The sequence below is a fragment of the Crocodylus siamensis genome, chromosome 11 (genome assembly GCF_052110815.1).
Source record: "Crocodylus siamensis isolate JL-2025a chromosome 11, ASM5211081v1, whole genome shotgun sequence".
Taxonomy (NCBI): Eukaryota; Metazoa; Chordata; order Crocodylia; family Crocodylidae; genus Crocodylus; species Crocodylus siamensis.
This window is the reverse complement of record NC_143405.1, coordinates 8349105-8362961: the sequence shown is the minus strand read 5'-3', so window position 1 is coordinate 8362961 and position 13857 is coordinate 8349105. Positions and strand designations below refer to the sequence as shown.

General features: G+C 44.6%; 1 protein-coding gene across 3 annotated transcripts in view; it reads left to right on the top strand.

Annotated features, from left to right (window-relative positions):
- The first annotated feature begins 2487 nt into the window (after nucleotides 1-2487).
- The window catches only part of NUP214 (nucleoporin 214), a 58499-nt gene continuing 47129 nt past the window's right edge, over nucleotides 2488-13857 (top strand). For all 3 annotated transcript variants that reach the window (XM_090021595.1, XM_090021596.1, XM_090021594.1), the window contains exons 1-10: nucleotides 2488-2625; nucleotides 5889-6084; nucleotides 6784-6935; nucleotides 7813-8017; nucleotides 8955-9025; nucleotides 9392-9455; nucleotides 10650-10753; nucleotides 11341-11447; nucleotides 12034-12100; nucleotides 12720-12846. In XM_090021595.1, the coding sequence (XP_089877721.1) occupies nucleotides 2584-2625; nucleotides 5889-6084; nucleotides 6784-6935; nucleotides 7813-8017; nucleotides 8955-9025; nucleotides 9392-9455; nucleotides 10650-10753; nucleotides 11341-11447; nucleotides 12034-12100; nucleotides 12720-12846 (1135 nt within the window). In that variant the 5' untranslated portion in view covers nucleotides 2488-2583. The remainder of the gene's footprint in view (nucleotides 2626-5888; nucleotides 6085-6783; nucleotides 6936-7812; nucleotides 8018-8954; nucleotides 9026-9391; nucleotides 9456-10649; nucleotides 10754-11340; nucleotides 11448-12033; nucleotides 12101-12719; nucleotides 12847-13857) is intronic.

The following is a 13857-nucleotide window of genomic DNA, read 5'->3' as shown; positions in this document are numbered from 1 at the left end:
CCAGTGGGAGATTTTTGTCCCCTTTGCTTCAGTTGGTTATTGAACGTAATCCGGACATCCTGGCACTATTGTAACAAGGACTCTTATCCTTGAGCTAGAGCAAAACTAGCTTAGCTGGTACTAGCAGGTCTTTTGTACTGTCTGGACTACCTGCTATGGGCTGAAATGACTGCACACTTATGCTGTGTTACAGCTGCCTCCAAATCCTCTAGTGCAAGCAGGTGGACCGAGTGAAGAGAATTTCCCCCGCTGTAAAGCCTCCTCTGGATAAAGCAATTGGCTGCAAATCGCACTGGGCTCTGCTTTGAGCAGTTAGTTTTCTGCATCCTGAGCCCAAGGTGGTCAGAGACTTAACTCTGTGGCCATTTACGCTGCAAGCCTAAGCGTAAGAGGCTGTCACGCCACTAAGGTCGCACTAATGCAATTGTATTTGCTTACAGCAGGGGTGACGTTGGCCTCAGGTGTGGAAAAAGGCAAGTAGGATCTAACAGCTGGTGTCCTGGGGCAAGGCGGGCTAATGAGATTGCACAGGCAGCGTTCCTGCGTTTGCCCTTCACATGCTCTTGCATGTGCTTCTCTGCTCCATTTAAACACTACAGCACATCAGAGCAGGGCGCTGACTGACTTTAAAGAACTACGATAAAACCACAGCAGGCTACAAATGATGCCTGGTGCCAATAACGGAAATGCCTTGGGCCAGGAGAGCACAAATTGGACTGAAATAATTCAGCTAAAAACAGCATGTGGGTAGTGGCTGTCAGAGCTGGATCACCAGCCTTCTCAGTAGTAGCAGTGGGGATGGGTACACAGCACTGCCAAGCCCCCATTGCACCATTAAAAGGGTAGTGTCCTCCCTTCTACTTGTGCTGGGAGCTGGAAGGGGGTGGCTGGGACACTCTCCCCTGAATGGGCACAGCCAGGTCCTGGAGAGCTGCTGAGTGCGTAACAGGACTCCAGGAGCTGACGCCTGCAGATTGTCCCCCAGCACATTCATTCTGAAACTTCGACCATTGCTCCTGGCCCTGTTTTGGCTTTGAGTTGTCCCAAACAATCAGTGATATGCCCTTAGTGGCCCCCATCGCCAGGCAGGGCTCATAGTTCTACGTGTTGAGCTTTGGCCCATGCTCCCAAATGGTACATCAAAAGGCCTGTGTCACACACAGGGCCCCCAGGGACTGCGGGGTTGTATTCCTGTCCCTGCTCCATTCACGTCTCACCGGGCAGCTTCCACTGGCTCCTTGAACACGTTCAAGAGCCAGCGGGCAAAATCCGCTGTGCTTTGCTCGGTGTCCCGTCTTGGCGCACTCTTTTTGGACCTTTGACCATTGTTCCCATCCCTGTTTTGCCTTTCTTTTGTCCCAAAAAATTAGTTGTTACTTTCTCAGCGGCCTCCTGTCCTAAGGAAGTCTTCTAGTTCTTGGTGGGGGAGAGCCCACGATCCCTGGGAAGTAACAAATAAGCCTGTTTCACGTAGTGGCAAAGAGTGAATGCTGAAAGGAAGCGGGAACTGGGTCTGACCAGGAGTTATTTCCTATTGTCCCTCTCTCTCTGGCGGCCTCCAGCATTTCAGGTCTTAGGAAGCTCCTTCAGAGGCCACGGCCCACACTCCCAGGCTCAACAGCGACCCTCCAAGAACGGGTCCAGGCCCTTGGCTGAATCTGGCTGGACGGTCAGCTCCCTGCACTAGTGACCCTCTGTGTGCAAAACAACATCTTGGCGTTCATTTTACACTGACGACCTGCTTGTTTCGTGCTCTGGGCTGGTGAGAGAGACTGAGCGCTCAATCCTGGATGACTTCTCTCTGCCATTTAGGGCGGTGTGGACCCCTCCCGTCCCTCGTCCCCCCCCACGAGTGTTTCTCTTCCCAACCGATGAGGCCGGGCTTTCGCCTCTCCTTGCGTGGGAGCCCCTAATCCCCCTGGTTGCCCTTGTGGGGCCATCTCTAGTTCCTCTCTGCCCTAGTGGGGCAACTGGGCACAGCAGCCCAGGGCTGGGGGCACCAGGGGCTTGTCAATGGGGCTCATAAGCAGGGTTCCCGGTTTTCTTGGATTTAAAAAAATCCCCAATTTTCGGTTTAAAAAAAACGAACCCCAAATGCACATTTTTCTGTGTTTAAACTGAAACGCCGTGTGTGTGTGTTTATATATCTATCTATAGATAAATCTATCTATCTAGAGCTGTATAGATAGATCTATATCTATAGATAGATAAATAGATAAATCGATCCGTATGTATAGACAGATTAATAGGTATAGTGGTGTTTCATTTTAGTCATGGAAAAATGTGCATTTAGGGTTACATTTTCTTAAACCGAAAATTGGGGATTTTTTAATCCGAGAAAACCAGCACCCCAGCTCGTAAAACCCATTGATGTTTGCCGCAGGGGCAGGCCCCGCCCCCTACCCTAAAGCCCCGCCCCTTCTCGCAGCCCCGCTCCCCTCCCCACCCCGTTCTCTAGTCCTCCCGCCCGCAGCTACCATCGAGTAGCGTGGCTAGAGCGGCCTCCGGCTGGGACGGAAGCGGAAGTGGCCGGATAGTGCGTAGCGCGCGGCGGCGGCGGCGGCTCGGCCGGGCCTGGTCACCATGGGCGACGACATGGACGTGATTCCCGAGCGCGACATGAAGGTGCGGGAGGGGGGAAGACCCTCGAGGGCCCCTCCGGGGTGCGCGGCGCTGCACTGCACAGCCTGAGCCCCAGGAGCCTGTTGCGTGGGGGAGGGGCAGGTGGGGGGTCAGGGCCCTCCCCGGGGTGCTGGTGGGGTCAAGGCCCTCCTCGGGGGTGCCGGGGGGATTAAAGCTTTCCTCGGGGGTGCCGGCTGCTGCAAGTCTGAAGGGGAGGGTGGCCCTCTCCAGCAGCACGGTACCAGGGGCTTGCGTCCACATCAGGGACGTGAAATGTGTCGTCAGACCAATTCCTGGAGCCAGTGAGGTGTCTTCGTGTCACAAGGACGCCAGGGGCTGGACGGGGGGCGTTCCTGAGGTCCTTTTTAGTCCCACTTCTCTGTGAGTTGGCGGTGACCAGGCTGTGCCAGCGCTCCCACAGGGACCCCAAGGGAGGGTCTTGCCCCTCTGCTTGGTCAGACCCACAGCAGGTTTGGGTTCAGGAAGGAGTTTTACGCCCTGTTCAAATTGGTCCCCAGGGTGGGGGTGGGGGGTTATCTTCCTCTGTAGCAGGGGGCTAAACAGCTTTCATATCAGATGCCTGCCTCAAATTTTTTGAATAAGATGGCAGGACAGGGTAGCAAACGTGGAAGTGTTAAATGGTGCTGGTCTGTCATTCATGGGAATGTTGATAAGTAAGATGAAACTCAGGTGGCTTGGTCATGTCAAGAGAATACCAGGTCACAGGATCCTGACGAATGCGCTGTACTCGGAAGCTTGCACAGGGTCTACAAAGAGAGGAGGCAGGCGCTGCACAGGTTTCGGGATGCTTGCAAAGGAGACTCGGCATCTTTTGGCACCTCTGTGGCTGATTGGGAAAGCAGTGCAGAGTGCTGCTCTGGTTGGTGGAGTCAGCTTGCAGATTAGCAAGGCGCTGCAGGGTTGACCGGATCGAGTTTTGTGATGACCAGCATCAGAGGAGGAAAGAATCTGCTGCTCGGATTCAGCGCATAGCCTGTGTGTGGATGGTGTGCCCGGTCTGCGGGCAGGACCCTCACATGTGCATTGGACTCAGCAGCCGTCAAAGAACTCACCAACTCATACACCATGCTCTGTAAAGAGCAACGGTGCTAACTGATTGATTGTAGCTGGGTGTGTGGCCTCCACCCTGGATCCCTTGGGCATATATTGGCAATCTTTTGTAGAAACGGGACGTTAGCTGCCTTGGTTTCCTTGCTTTATCTGTGCCCAGTTTGGGTGCTAGGGCTGTGTTGGCTCAGAATTAATGGTCTTGCATAGAGTTTGGGTCATGGATGATATAGGATGGTTTGGATAGGGGTTGGGCCTGCCTCAGGTAGAGGTTGGACTTGATGAGCTCTGGAGGACCCTCCTAGCCTGACTCCTCTATGATTCTATGACATTTGCAAGCCCCCACCCAGCCAGGTGATATTGGCCCCCTGTGTGGGACATGACCCAGGGCTTGGCCCCCAGCCCCACATACCCTGGATCCAGCCCACAGACTAGGGATGAAAGGTTGGGTACAGCTGCTGCAGAGAAAAAGCCTTGCCTCACCTGAACCACCCTCAAGAGGGATTTTGGCACCAAGCAGAAAGGCCTCTCTTGAACTCTGGTCATGCCATTTCATAGGAGAGGAATTATGCCTCCTTTCCATCGCTTATGTCCTGTGTGAAGCGTGCAGCCCTTATCCTTGTAGGTGATTCCTGGGAAAGTCTGTGGGTCTTTCCATGCCTGTTGGAACCTCTGGAGCAGATTGTTACAAAGGGTTTGGCCTTGGCTCTCTTGGAAATTCAAGTATTTTGTGGTGTTTGAGCTATTTGCGATGTATTCTGGTGGTTCTTAATTTGAAAGAAAGTGAGGAACAGCAGTTCTGTTGGCGTAAAATGAAAATGGTCAAAGCTCAGGCTGAGAGCACCTTTACAAAGGATGTTAAAGAACAGAAGATTAATTTTAGCTTCCTAAAAATAGGAACAAGGTAGGAACAGGAGCTGCTTTACAATAAGGCTGGGGTAGAGATTAAAGGTAACTTAGATGTGGCATAATAATTAAATGAGTATTTCAGTATTCATGTAAGATGTTGGTACAGAGCATATTATGTTCCAGTTGTATTATGTGGGTCAGAGACTTTGGGTTTTAATAAAGAGGGATTTCTGCAGGCTGTAGCAATAAATAAAGGTATGTATTGGGAACTTGAGATCAGACTGAGTGAGTGCTAAGGAGCATGTTAAATCAGCAGAGTTGAAGACATGGGTAGAAAGACAAGAGCTGGTGTAGTTGGAGCATACAAAAGAGAATGCAGGAGGACAAGATACTTTGTGAAATGACAAAGGTGCATACTGAGGGCTGGAAGGGCATTTTTTGGCTAGATGGTGTCAGGGAAGAAAGTATGTCTATAAAATGGCAGGCAGGGGAGAAGAAGTGGAAGGAAATATATTACCAGACCAAGGGAATATTTCATGCACTCAACAGAAATTTGTGTGTATTTTGTCCTCATACAATGGGAGCTCATCTTTTGGAGATGACAGAGGAGGAGTGTCTGCATATACTAGCGAGTTGTAGGTTGACTGAGGCTTCTTCAGTGTGATGCAGCCATAAAAAAGGCAGTACAGTCCTAGGAAATATCAGGAGAATTTCCAATAGGAGGAGGTACTGGCATTAATGCTGTATTGCAAAGCCCTGGTACCTCATTGGAAATACTGTGTTTTTTCTGGTTGTTCAGATTAAAGAAATCAAGGTTTTAAACTTGGACAGTTACAGAGAAGAGCTACTAGGTCGACTAGAGAACAGGGAGTCTGTGTTGAGGGGAGACAAAAAAAGCTTGGTTTGTTCAGCTTAGTGAAGCAAAGGCTGAGTAGGAAATATGATCTTTTTTTTTTTTAAATACATCCAGGGAGGGAAAAAGAGTTGTTTAAGCTAAAGGGCAAGATTAGCATGAAATCAAATGGGTATAAAGTAACTGTGATTATATTTAGTTTAGAAATTAGGCTTGTGACTATTGGAACAGTTAGCTTTTGGAACAGCCATCCTGTAGGTGTGGGGGGGGAAATATTTCTAAAAAAAAAAAGTTTAACATGAAGCCAGGTGTATTTATGGAAGGGATGCTATGATGCAGTTGTTCGTAATAGCAGTAGACTGGATTCAGTGATGCTCTTGTAAATCCCACGTTTCTAATTGAAAGACTGTGTTTGGATAAATTTATGTTTTAATCTGATTGGTTTCTCCCTTCTCCGCGTCACTTTGAGTCACTGTTTAATTCTTTTGCACAACAGGATTTTCAGTTCAGAGCGCTGAAGAAAGTCCGAATTTTTGATGCTCCCGATGAGCTCCCCAAAGAGCGTTCCAGCCTCCTTGTTGTGTCTAACAAATACGGGCTGGTCTTTGCTGGTGGAGCAACAGGCCTGCAGGTCTTCCACACCAAAAATCTTCTTATGCAGAATCAAGCAGGAGAAGATCCCAATAAAATCGGTGAGCTTTGTCTGATTACAGTGGATGTGTAGGGAGCCCCAGTAAGAGTGATGTGGCATAGCTGATCAGTCTAGGTTTGCCTCTTCCTACTTGTCACAAGGTGGCTATAATGATCCAGGCCTTTGAAGCTGCCAGGCTTCCTTATTGGATGTCATTTAAAAGTGAAGTAACGTATTGTGGCACAAATCAAACCAATAATCCACCTAACCTAGTCAGGATTAGGGGCAGGATTCAGTGCCTTGTGGAAAATTGTCATCTCATTTTTGTGATTCTGTTTTTGTATCTTGACTTCCAAAGTAATGGTAGCTTCTGGTATATTGTCCATCAAATTAAAAAAAGAAGTCATGTTGAGAACTCTGTTCTCAACAGAAGTCCTTCCAGTTTTTGTATTAAAATTGCAATCAAACTGGGTTAAGTCTTGGGTTCTCCAGTTTTTGAGCAAACCACATGTCAAAGTCAGATATAAGAAAATTCTTCCAAACTCCTTATTATAATCATTTCACTTGAAGATAGTCAAGGCATTTAAAAGATGCTTCCAGAAACTAATGGGCAGCCTGTCTACAGTTTTTAGCAGTAGGGTCTTATTTACGGTGCTGGGTGTATGTGCTTATGGTAAAAATTCTGCTTTAAGTGCACATGATGAGTGTCTAAAACTGACCACTCCATTCTGCTCTCCTTTCTTCTCTCTTTGTTTTGAAGTTGAGAATGTTCAAGGCATACTGGTTTCTATGAAATTTCCCGTGCATCACCTGGCTCTAAGCTGTGATAACCTCACACTGTCTGTGTGCATGACCTCCAGTGAGATTGGTTCCTTTGTTGGCTTTTTTGATGTCCGAACGTTTTTAAATCAGGTAAAGCATGTGTTATGGCAGGGTGATTAAATCTGGATGTGAAAGGAAGGATTTGACAGTAGAAAGGGCCTGTCTAGAAATGTTTGGGGGGTTTTTTTGGAGGCAGGGGTGAGTGTGCACAAGAAAGCACACTTTGTAGGGAAAGAACTAAGGGCTATATTTAATGAGTCTTCAGTTATTATCTGCCTTAATTTTCCTACCTGTTAAACAAGACTATTAACTGACCTGACAGATGCTTGTGAAGATGAATTAATGTTTAAATGGCACAGTGAAGAAAGTACTAAGTATTAAGGTCACTATTCGCAACCTGGAACATGTTAGACAGGAACTAGAAGCCTTCAGTTAGAGCTATAGTATTTCTGCAGCACGTTGCTCACCTTTTAAAGGGACGTTGTTAGGTTGTTCAAGCCCAAACTATCAAATGTAATGTGTATTAATACTGGATCCTAGAAAAAGGGACTGTATTTTGCTTTGTGTCTATTTAAATAATCATGCAAGAGTACTGGTATCTTGTAGTATTCTCATAGAGATCCTTTGCTCGTCTATTTAAACATTCCCATAGGTCTTTGTGGCCCTCCCATTACAGCACTGTGAAACTGGGATCTTCGTACGCTAGTGGTAAATGGTGAAAAATGAATTCAATTTTTAAAGTTCCTTCAGTGATTTTGAAGAAACTTGCATTGTACTAGGAAGGTGTGTTCCAATGAACACAAAACTTTTAGCTTTTCCTAAGTTTCCTAAGTACACATTGGAGCAGTTAATGCCTATAAACAACCATTGCAGATGAGCAGGTTCAAATACCCAGGGATTGTGACTTTGGAAAGATTTGCCTAGCACATGGAATTTGCATCCTGTGACCTTATTTTCTCTTAAAAAGGCTAAACAGCAGAAACGCCCATTTGCTTATCATAAGTTAGCCAGAGACACGGGCAGCATGGCAACTGTCAGCGACCTGAAATGGAACCCTACTATCCCCTCCATGGTGGCCATCTGTCTGTCCGATGGCAGCATCTCTGTCCTGCAGGTCACAGACTCTGTGAAGGTCTATGCTACTCTTCCTTCCTCGGTGGCTGTTACATCAGGTGGGTAAAACAGCTGTGGCTCAGTGGGAATTCTTAAGGATGCATGATGCCTAAAGAATCTGAAAGGGTTTGGCTGGCCACAAACACAGTGTAGTCATCTTTCAGGAAAAAAACTAACATCTTCATGGAAGCAGAGGGATTTAAATTTCCTCAGATTTTTGAAAGCTTTCATTAGGGTATTATTTCTCCTTGGTTTTTCTTGAGCAATGTACCCTTACAGTAATAGCTAATGATTTCTGCCCAAGTGGTAAAATGTAACAGGCTTTTGTGGCTGCATGCAGGAAATATGCAGGGGTCTGTTGTACATATAAAACAGAATTGCATTTTTTATTGAATCAGTCAGTAGATTCTTAAGTTCTCTATGACCAGGGGGTATCTGAGCCCTTTGGTATGTCACATGCATTCTTTATACATAACCCAAACGAGGTCTGGTCTAAAGATGGTTACATTGGTTTAATAGGCATGCATTTTTTTCTTTTCCAACCAGATATGATTAAATCAGTATTATGTTGCGTCTTTCCTCCTCTAAGGAATTTTAAATTTGGCTGTATCTGTCCAGCATGCCCCTGTTCAGTTAGGGCAAGCACTCAACTATGTGCCTCCAAGCAGGGGTTTGCCTCAGCTCAAATTAATGTACAAGTGTGCGTAGGGTAGTTGTAAAGCACACGTAAAGAGAATTGGAAGGTTGCTGCAGTTTTATTTGGACTGAATTATAAAGTTTCTTCACAGTCATCTTTTTGCCAGAATGAGCCATATGGTAATAAACGTTATGGCTCCTATTGAAACAAAACAGCTTTATTAGAATTGGCTGTTTGCTTAACTGAGGAGGCACCTGAGTGGTGTTTAGTTTAGCGATGCTGCCCAGAGGTGTATGAGAACTGCATGAATCTTCCCTGCTATTGTGACTTGCTGATGAAGTCTTCTTGTTTTTGTCCAGTATGCTGGAGCCCCAAGGGAAAGCAGCTGGCTGTCGGGAAACAGAATGGCACTGTGGTTCAATATCTGCCTGTAAGTCTTGTTCACACTATTTCTTTGTTTCCTTTCACTGGCTTCCAACCAGCTTTAATTTTGTCTTCCATTAACATTCAACTGCCGCTGAAGTGGAGCATACTGCAGTTACTGCATTGTCTTTCCTGGAAGTTGTCGAAGCCATTTCATAAACAGTTAAGCATTTACCTTTGTATGTATTATATATAAGAAGCTCACCTGCTACTGAAATGCAGCTTTCCCTGGGGTGGAAGGTGGCAGGTATAAAGGGAAAGAAAGAAAAAAAGTAACATTTTGAAACAGCTTTTCCAAATGTCTGCCCAACTGAATGTATGGGGTCTTTTTCTTTGTTGTGAAACCTTTTTTTTTCTTTTCTTTTCTCCCCAGAGTCTTCAGGAGAAAAAAATAATTCCTTGCCCTCCGTTTTATGAGTCAGATAATCCTGTCAAAGGTACAGCTTTTCTTTGCTTCAGTTTTGTTTCTTCCATTGAATCATCGCACCCACTGTCTTCTCTTTGTGCCTGTTCTCCTAAATGTTGCTGTACATGTAGGACATGTCAGTGTGGTGGACACCTGTTTAAGGGTTTATAATATGGTCATAAAAACTGCCTCCAGGCTAAAACTTAGTGCATTAGGTTGAACATGGTTATGTTGAAATAAGGCATTAACTTGTAACAGCGAAGGTCCTCAGCCCCTGAAACAGCTTACCAAAAGATGTGGTGGATGTTTCATCAGCAGAAATTTTCAAATCAAGATAGGATACTTTTCTAAAAAAGCTATAACACAAGCACACAGTAATTCAAGGAAGCCCTATTGCTTGCCCTACACAGGAGGTCAGAGACAAGGGTCACAGGATCCTCTTTGGCTTGAGGATGTGAATACACTAGGCTTTTTTTAGAAAAATAATTGCTTGTTGTTTTTACATGCACATGCCATGTATGAAAGAAAAGCTTCAGCTATTTAAAGAGGAGCAAGGATTTTTGCAGGTGATAACTCTATTGAACCAACTCCATGTTAAAGCTATTTAAAGAGAAATTTGAGTTGAATTAATCCTCAGGAGTGGAGGGAAGAGTTGCAGAGTCCAAGTTCTTACACACTTTGAGGGTTTTTTAAAATACACATCATAAAAGTAATCGTTACTTGCTGGCCTTTCGAAAAGTGCAGTTTTCAGTTACTCAGTTACAGATTAGTCTCTCTGTCTTTATGGCTCTTTGATTATTAAAAAAATGAAATCATCTTCATTCAAAACTGAACTGCTGACATAAATGACATAAACTTGGAGTAAAAGCTGAAATATCTTTTATATATGCAAAGCATCAGGAAATGTTGGGGTTGCCTTTCTCCAGTGTCCCAAAATGGGTTGGATTAGGTGTGTACTTCAGTCTTGCCTCCTGAATTTTGTAGGATCAGATTGGTTCTCTCATGTCATGTGTGGTATGCTGTTTGTCATGTGGCTGGCTAGATGGTCTGTCAGAACTGTTGTCCATGCTATTGCAGAGGTAAACAATTTCCCCAAAAAAGTCTTTATTCTGGTGGCATTTGTTTTATTTTTTTTTCACTGCAAGCATAATAACCAGCCTGCAAGGAAGGGCTCTCTCAAGAAGACTTGGGCTGTTGATATTCTTGTTTCTTCTTTGTCTTCCAGTCCTGGATGTACTGTGGGTCGGCACGTATGTCTTCACTATAGTGTATGCAGCTGCTGATGGGACCCTGGAAACAGCTCCCGAAGTGGTGATGGTCACGTTGCCAGTATGTGCCAAGAAGATATAATTTCTTTTTTCTCACTGTCTGAGTTTTCTGTTTCTGAAGTCAGTGCTGGTGCTGTTTGTTCTTTTGACCTGCTTTTTACAGTAGTCTGTTCCTTTTATTCTCCTGAGCGTCAACTAGAAGGTCAGTTTGATGTTCTGAATTCAGGAGATAATTCTTTTATGGCTAGAAAGGAAAGTAGGATCAGATTTTGAGTGCATCCTTTGTGCTGGATGCTGTAAGGAGGCCTCCATCAAAAGACCTTTGGTTTGTCACAGATGTGTTGGCTACTCAAAAACTGATTTTTCTTGAAACTTGCCACTGGGCTGTGATGCTGCATACAACACCAGCTGCTCACTCTGGGGCTATTTATGCATCAGGACTCCATCCCCCTCATATTATCTCTTGTGGTTCCTGTGGACTCAACATATTTGGATCCGGTTGGCTTTGTAAGGTGCATTAATTGCCTCCTAATGTGTATAGTATCATTATTATTGCACCCACATAGGTTTGTTTTTATGCAAGCTGAGTTGAGTGGTTTTAATGGACAGTAGATCACATGTTAATTCCTGTTTCTCTTGTCTGTGCAGAAAAAGGAAGAGAAACGACCAGAGAAGTTTGTGAATTTCATGGAGCCTTGCTATGGTAGTTGCACTGAGAGACAACATCATTATTTTCTCAACTATGTTGAGGATTGGTGAGTGTAAGGTCCCATGATTGAGATTATCTGCCTGAAAATATTGTTTAGAGCAGTCTACCCCAACCTATTCTTATTGTTTAGCCTGTAGTGGAGAGGGATATGACATCTGCTTGTTGAGCACATGATGTTGGGCTGCACTCTTTAACCTTTGCAAATGGACCCATTCATATGTTGTGAATGTACAGCATAGCACAGATATACTAAAGATTTTTTCAAAACTCTTTCTACTGAGAATTAAAGCAATTAGAGTATGGGTTTAGATTTACCTCCTCGTGTGTCTGTGTGAGGTTGCTAGGTCCTGTTTGTTAATCTGCTGGATTCTTTTCTATTGCAAATAGTTTAGGATAACAATGGTGTGTGACTTGGCTACATTGCTAACAGATAAAGGAAATGATTTCCCCGGTGGGTAATAAATTGTCTTTCTGAAATGGTATAGACGTAGTTATACTGCTCTGTTTTAGATCAGTTGACAGCTCAGTTTCCTATTTAATACCTGTAGCCTGGCTATGAATTTGGGCTGAGGAATTCCATAGGGATAATTATCACTTTTGGATTTAACCCTGTTTTGATTCTTTACTTGAAGGGATCTAGTCCTAGCAGCTTCAGCAGCTTCCACAGAAGTCAGCATCCTTGCCAGACAAGGAGACCAGGTAACCTTTCCTTCTGTGGCACTTGTACAATTGTATCTTTTTTAGGAAAGAGATCTGGATCTCAGCATCCGAGGCATGAGGAACACTTTGCTTCAGCGTTTGAGATGCCGCAGCATCATGAGATAAAAGGGATGCTTTGTTACCTCTCTATGTTGCCTGCGGGCAGGAGAATTCTTAGCGACTAAAACTTCACATGACTGGAGTGGAACAAAACATAAAGTGAACAATGTGCAAAAGGAATAGTTTTGCATCGTTGGCTTGCTGCCAGCTTAACAAACAGAGTTGCTTTTCGCCATGGTGCCCTGTTTGCTGGGTCCACCAGTTTAAACCAAACCTTAAAGACAAGTCATCTCAGCAAATATAGATGTTCCACGTGAAAGCCGTTCAGCAATTTGTGACAGTTTCAAATATTGGTGCTAGTTTTGTAAACTGACAGTTTTTGACAGAGAATGTGTCTTGTTGCAATCTGTTCTTTCACCACATTGTACTGGCGCTCCAAAGCCAGGATCACAGCTGTTTGTGAAATATGAGGAGTTTTTGCTTCTTGTTACTATGAGTGAGTTGTGCTAAGAATGCTGAAAACCAAAAAAAATTGCTAAATTTTATTCTTTCTTTCCAGAGCAATTGGGAATTATGGGTTCTGGAAGACTCCAGCAGAGCAGAACTTCCTGTGACAGATAAGAGTGATGACACCTTACCAGTAGGTGTGGCCATTGATTATACCAGTAACATGCCTATACCAATCAGTAAGTCTGACCCAGGTGCTTTGCTAATAGGGAATACTGCACAGATAGCAGGTCAGGCACCTTTTGGGGAGGGGCAGAGTAATTAGTGTCTGGGAGGCTGAGTCTTAAGACATCTGAAAAGAGGCCACTACAAGGAATCTGTCCTGGGCTTTTATGCTGAGCCCAGTGCACTGTGACTGATCAGTGAACAGTTAACACTTGAATACATGTCCAAAAGCTTATTGTCCAATGTATAAGTTGTCTAATAAAGGAATCTATGTGTAGTCAGAAACTAAAATGTATGCCTTATGCTTTGTTTTCCATCATTTCCTTGATTATTGGACTTAATATTATAGTGGCTTTAAAAGCTGGATTCAGATTAACACCCTGGACCTCAAACTAGCTGTAGAATTTCACTTAGGTATTTGTCCATGAAAATGCTTTGCATGCTCTTGTAGCACGCCCATTCCTGTGGGGCTGTTTTGTATTATAAGCACCCCCATTGATCTACAGGAGAAGCAGGTTAATTTCATTGCCAGAAGAAACATGGCTCACTGATGTATATGCTTAGGATTTAGCTCTTTATTAAAGCCTGAACTGACTTCATCCCCTGCTGTGCTCAACATGCAGCCAGTGGCGTTATTGCTGTACCTTGTGCTCTGCTTGAAGGGTTCCCACCTTCAGTCTCTGACAAGGTCTTTGAAGTTGCAGCTGAGCTATTTTACCATACCTGGATAAACTGTGAGAACTCTCCCTCGAAGCCCAGAGATAGTTAGAAACGGAGGTGCCTTTGGGCAGAATAGAACATAGAGCAGTGACAAGCTATGTATGAAGCACTGTGGGGTGCTGATTTAACTGATAACCATGGTAGCTTTTGTTATAGCAGTAGGTTTCAGTAGGAAATTCAAGCCAGAATTGGTGCAGAATTGAAGCTGAGGCATTTTCTCTGTTAATCCGTCCACCGCTTTTATTGGATTAAGGAATTTGCTGGAACCAGCTTAAGTCCACACATTACCTCATTCAAGTCTTTTC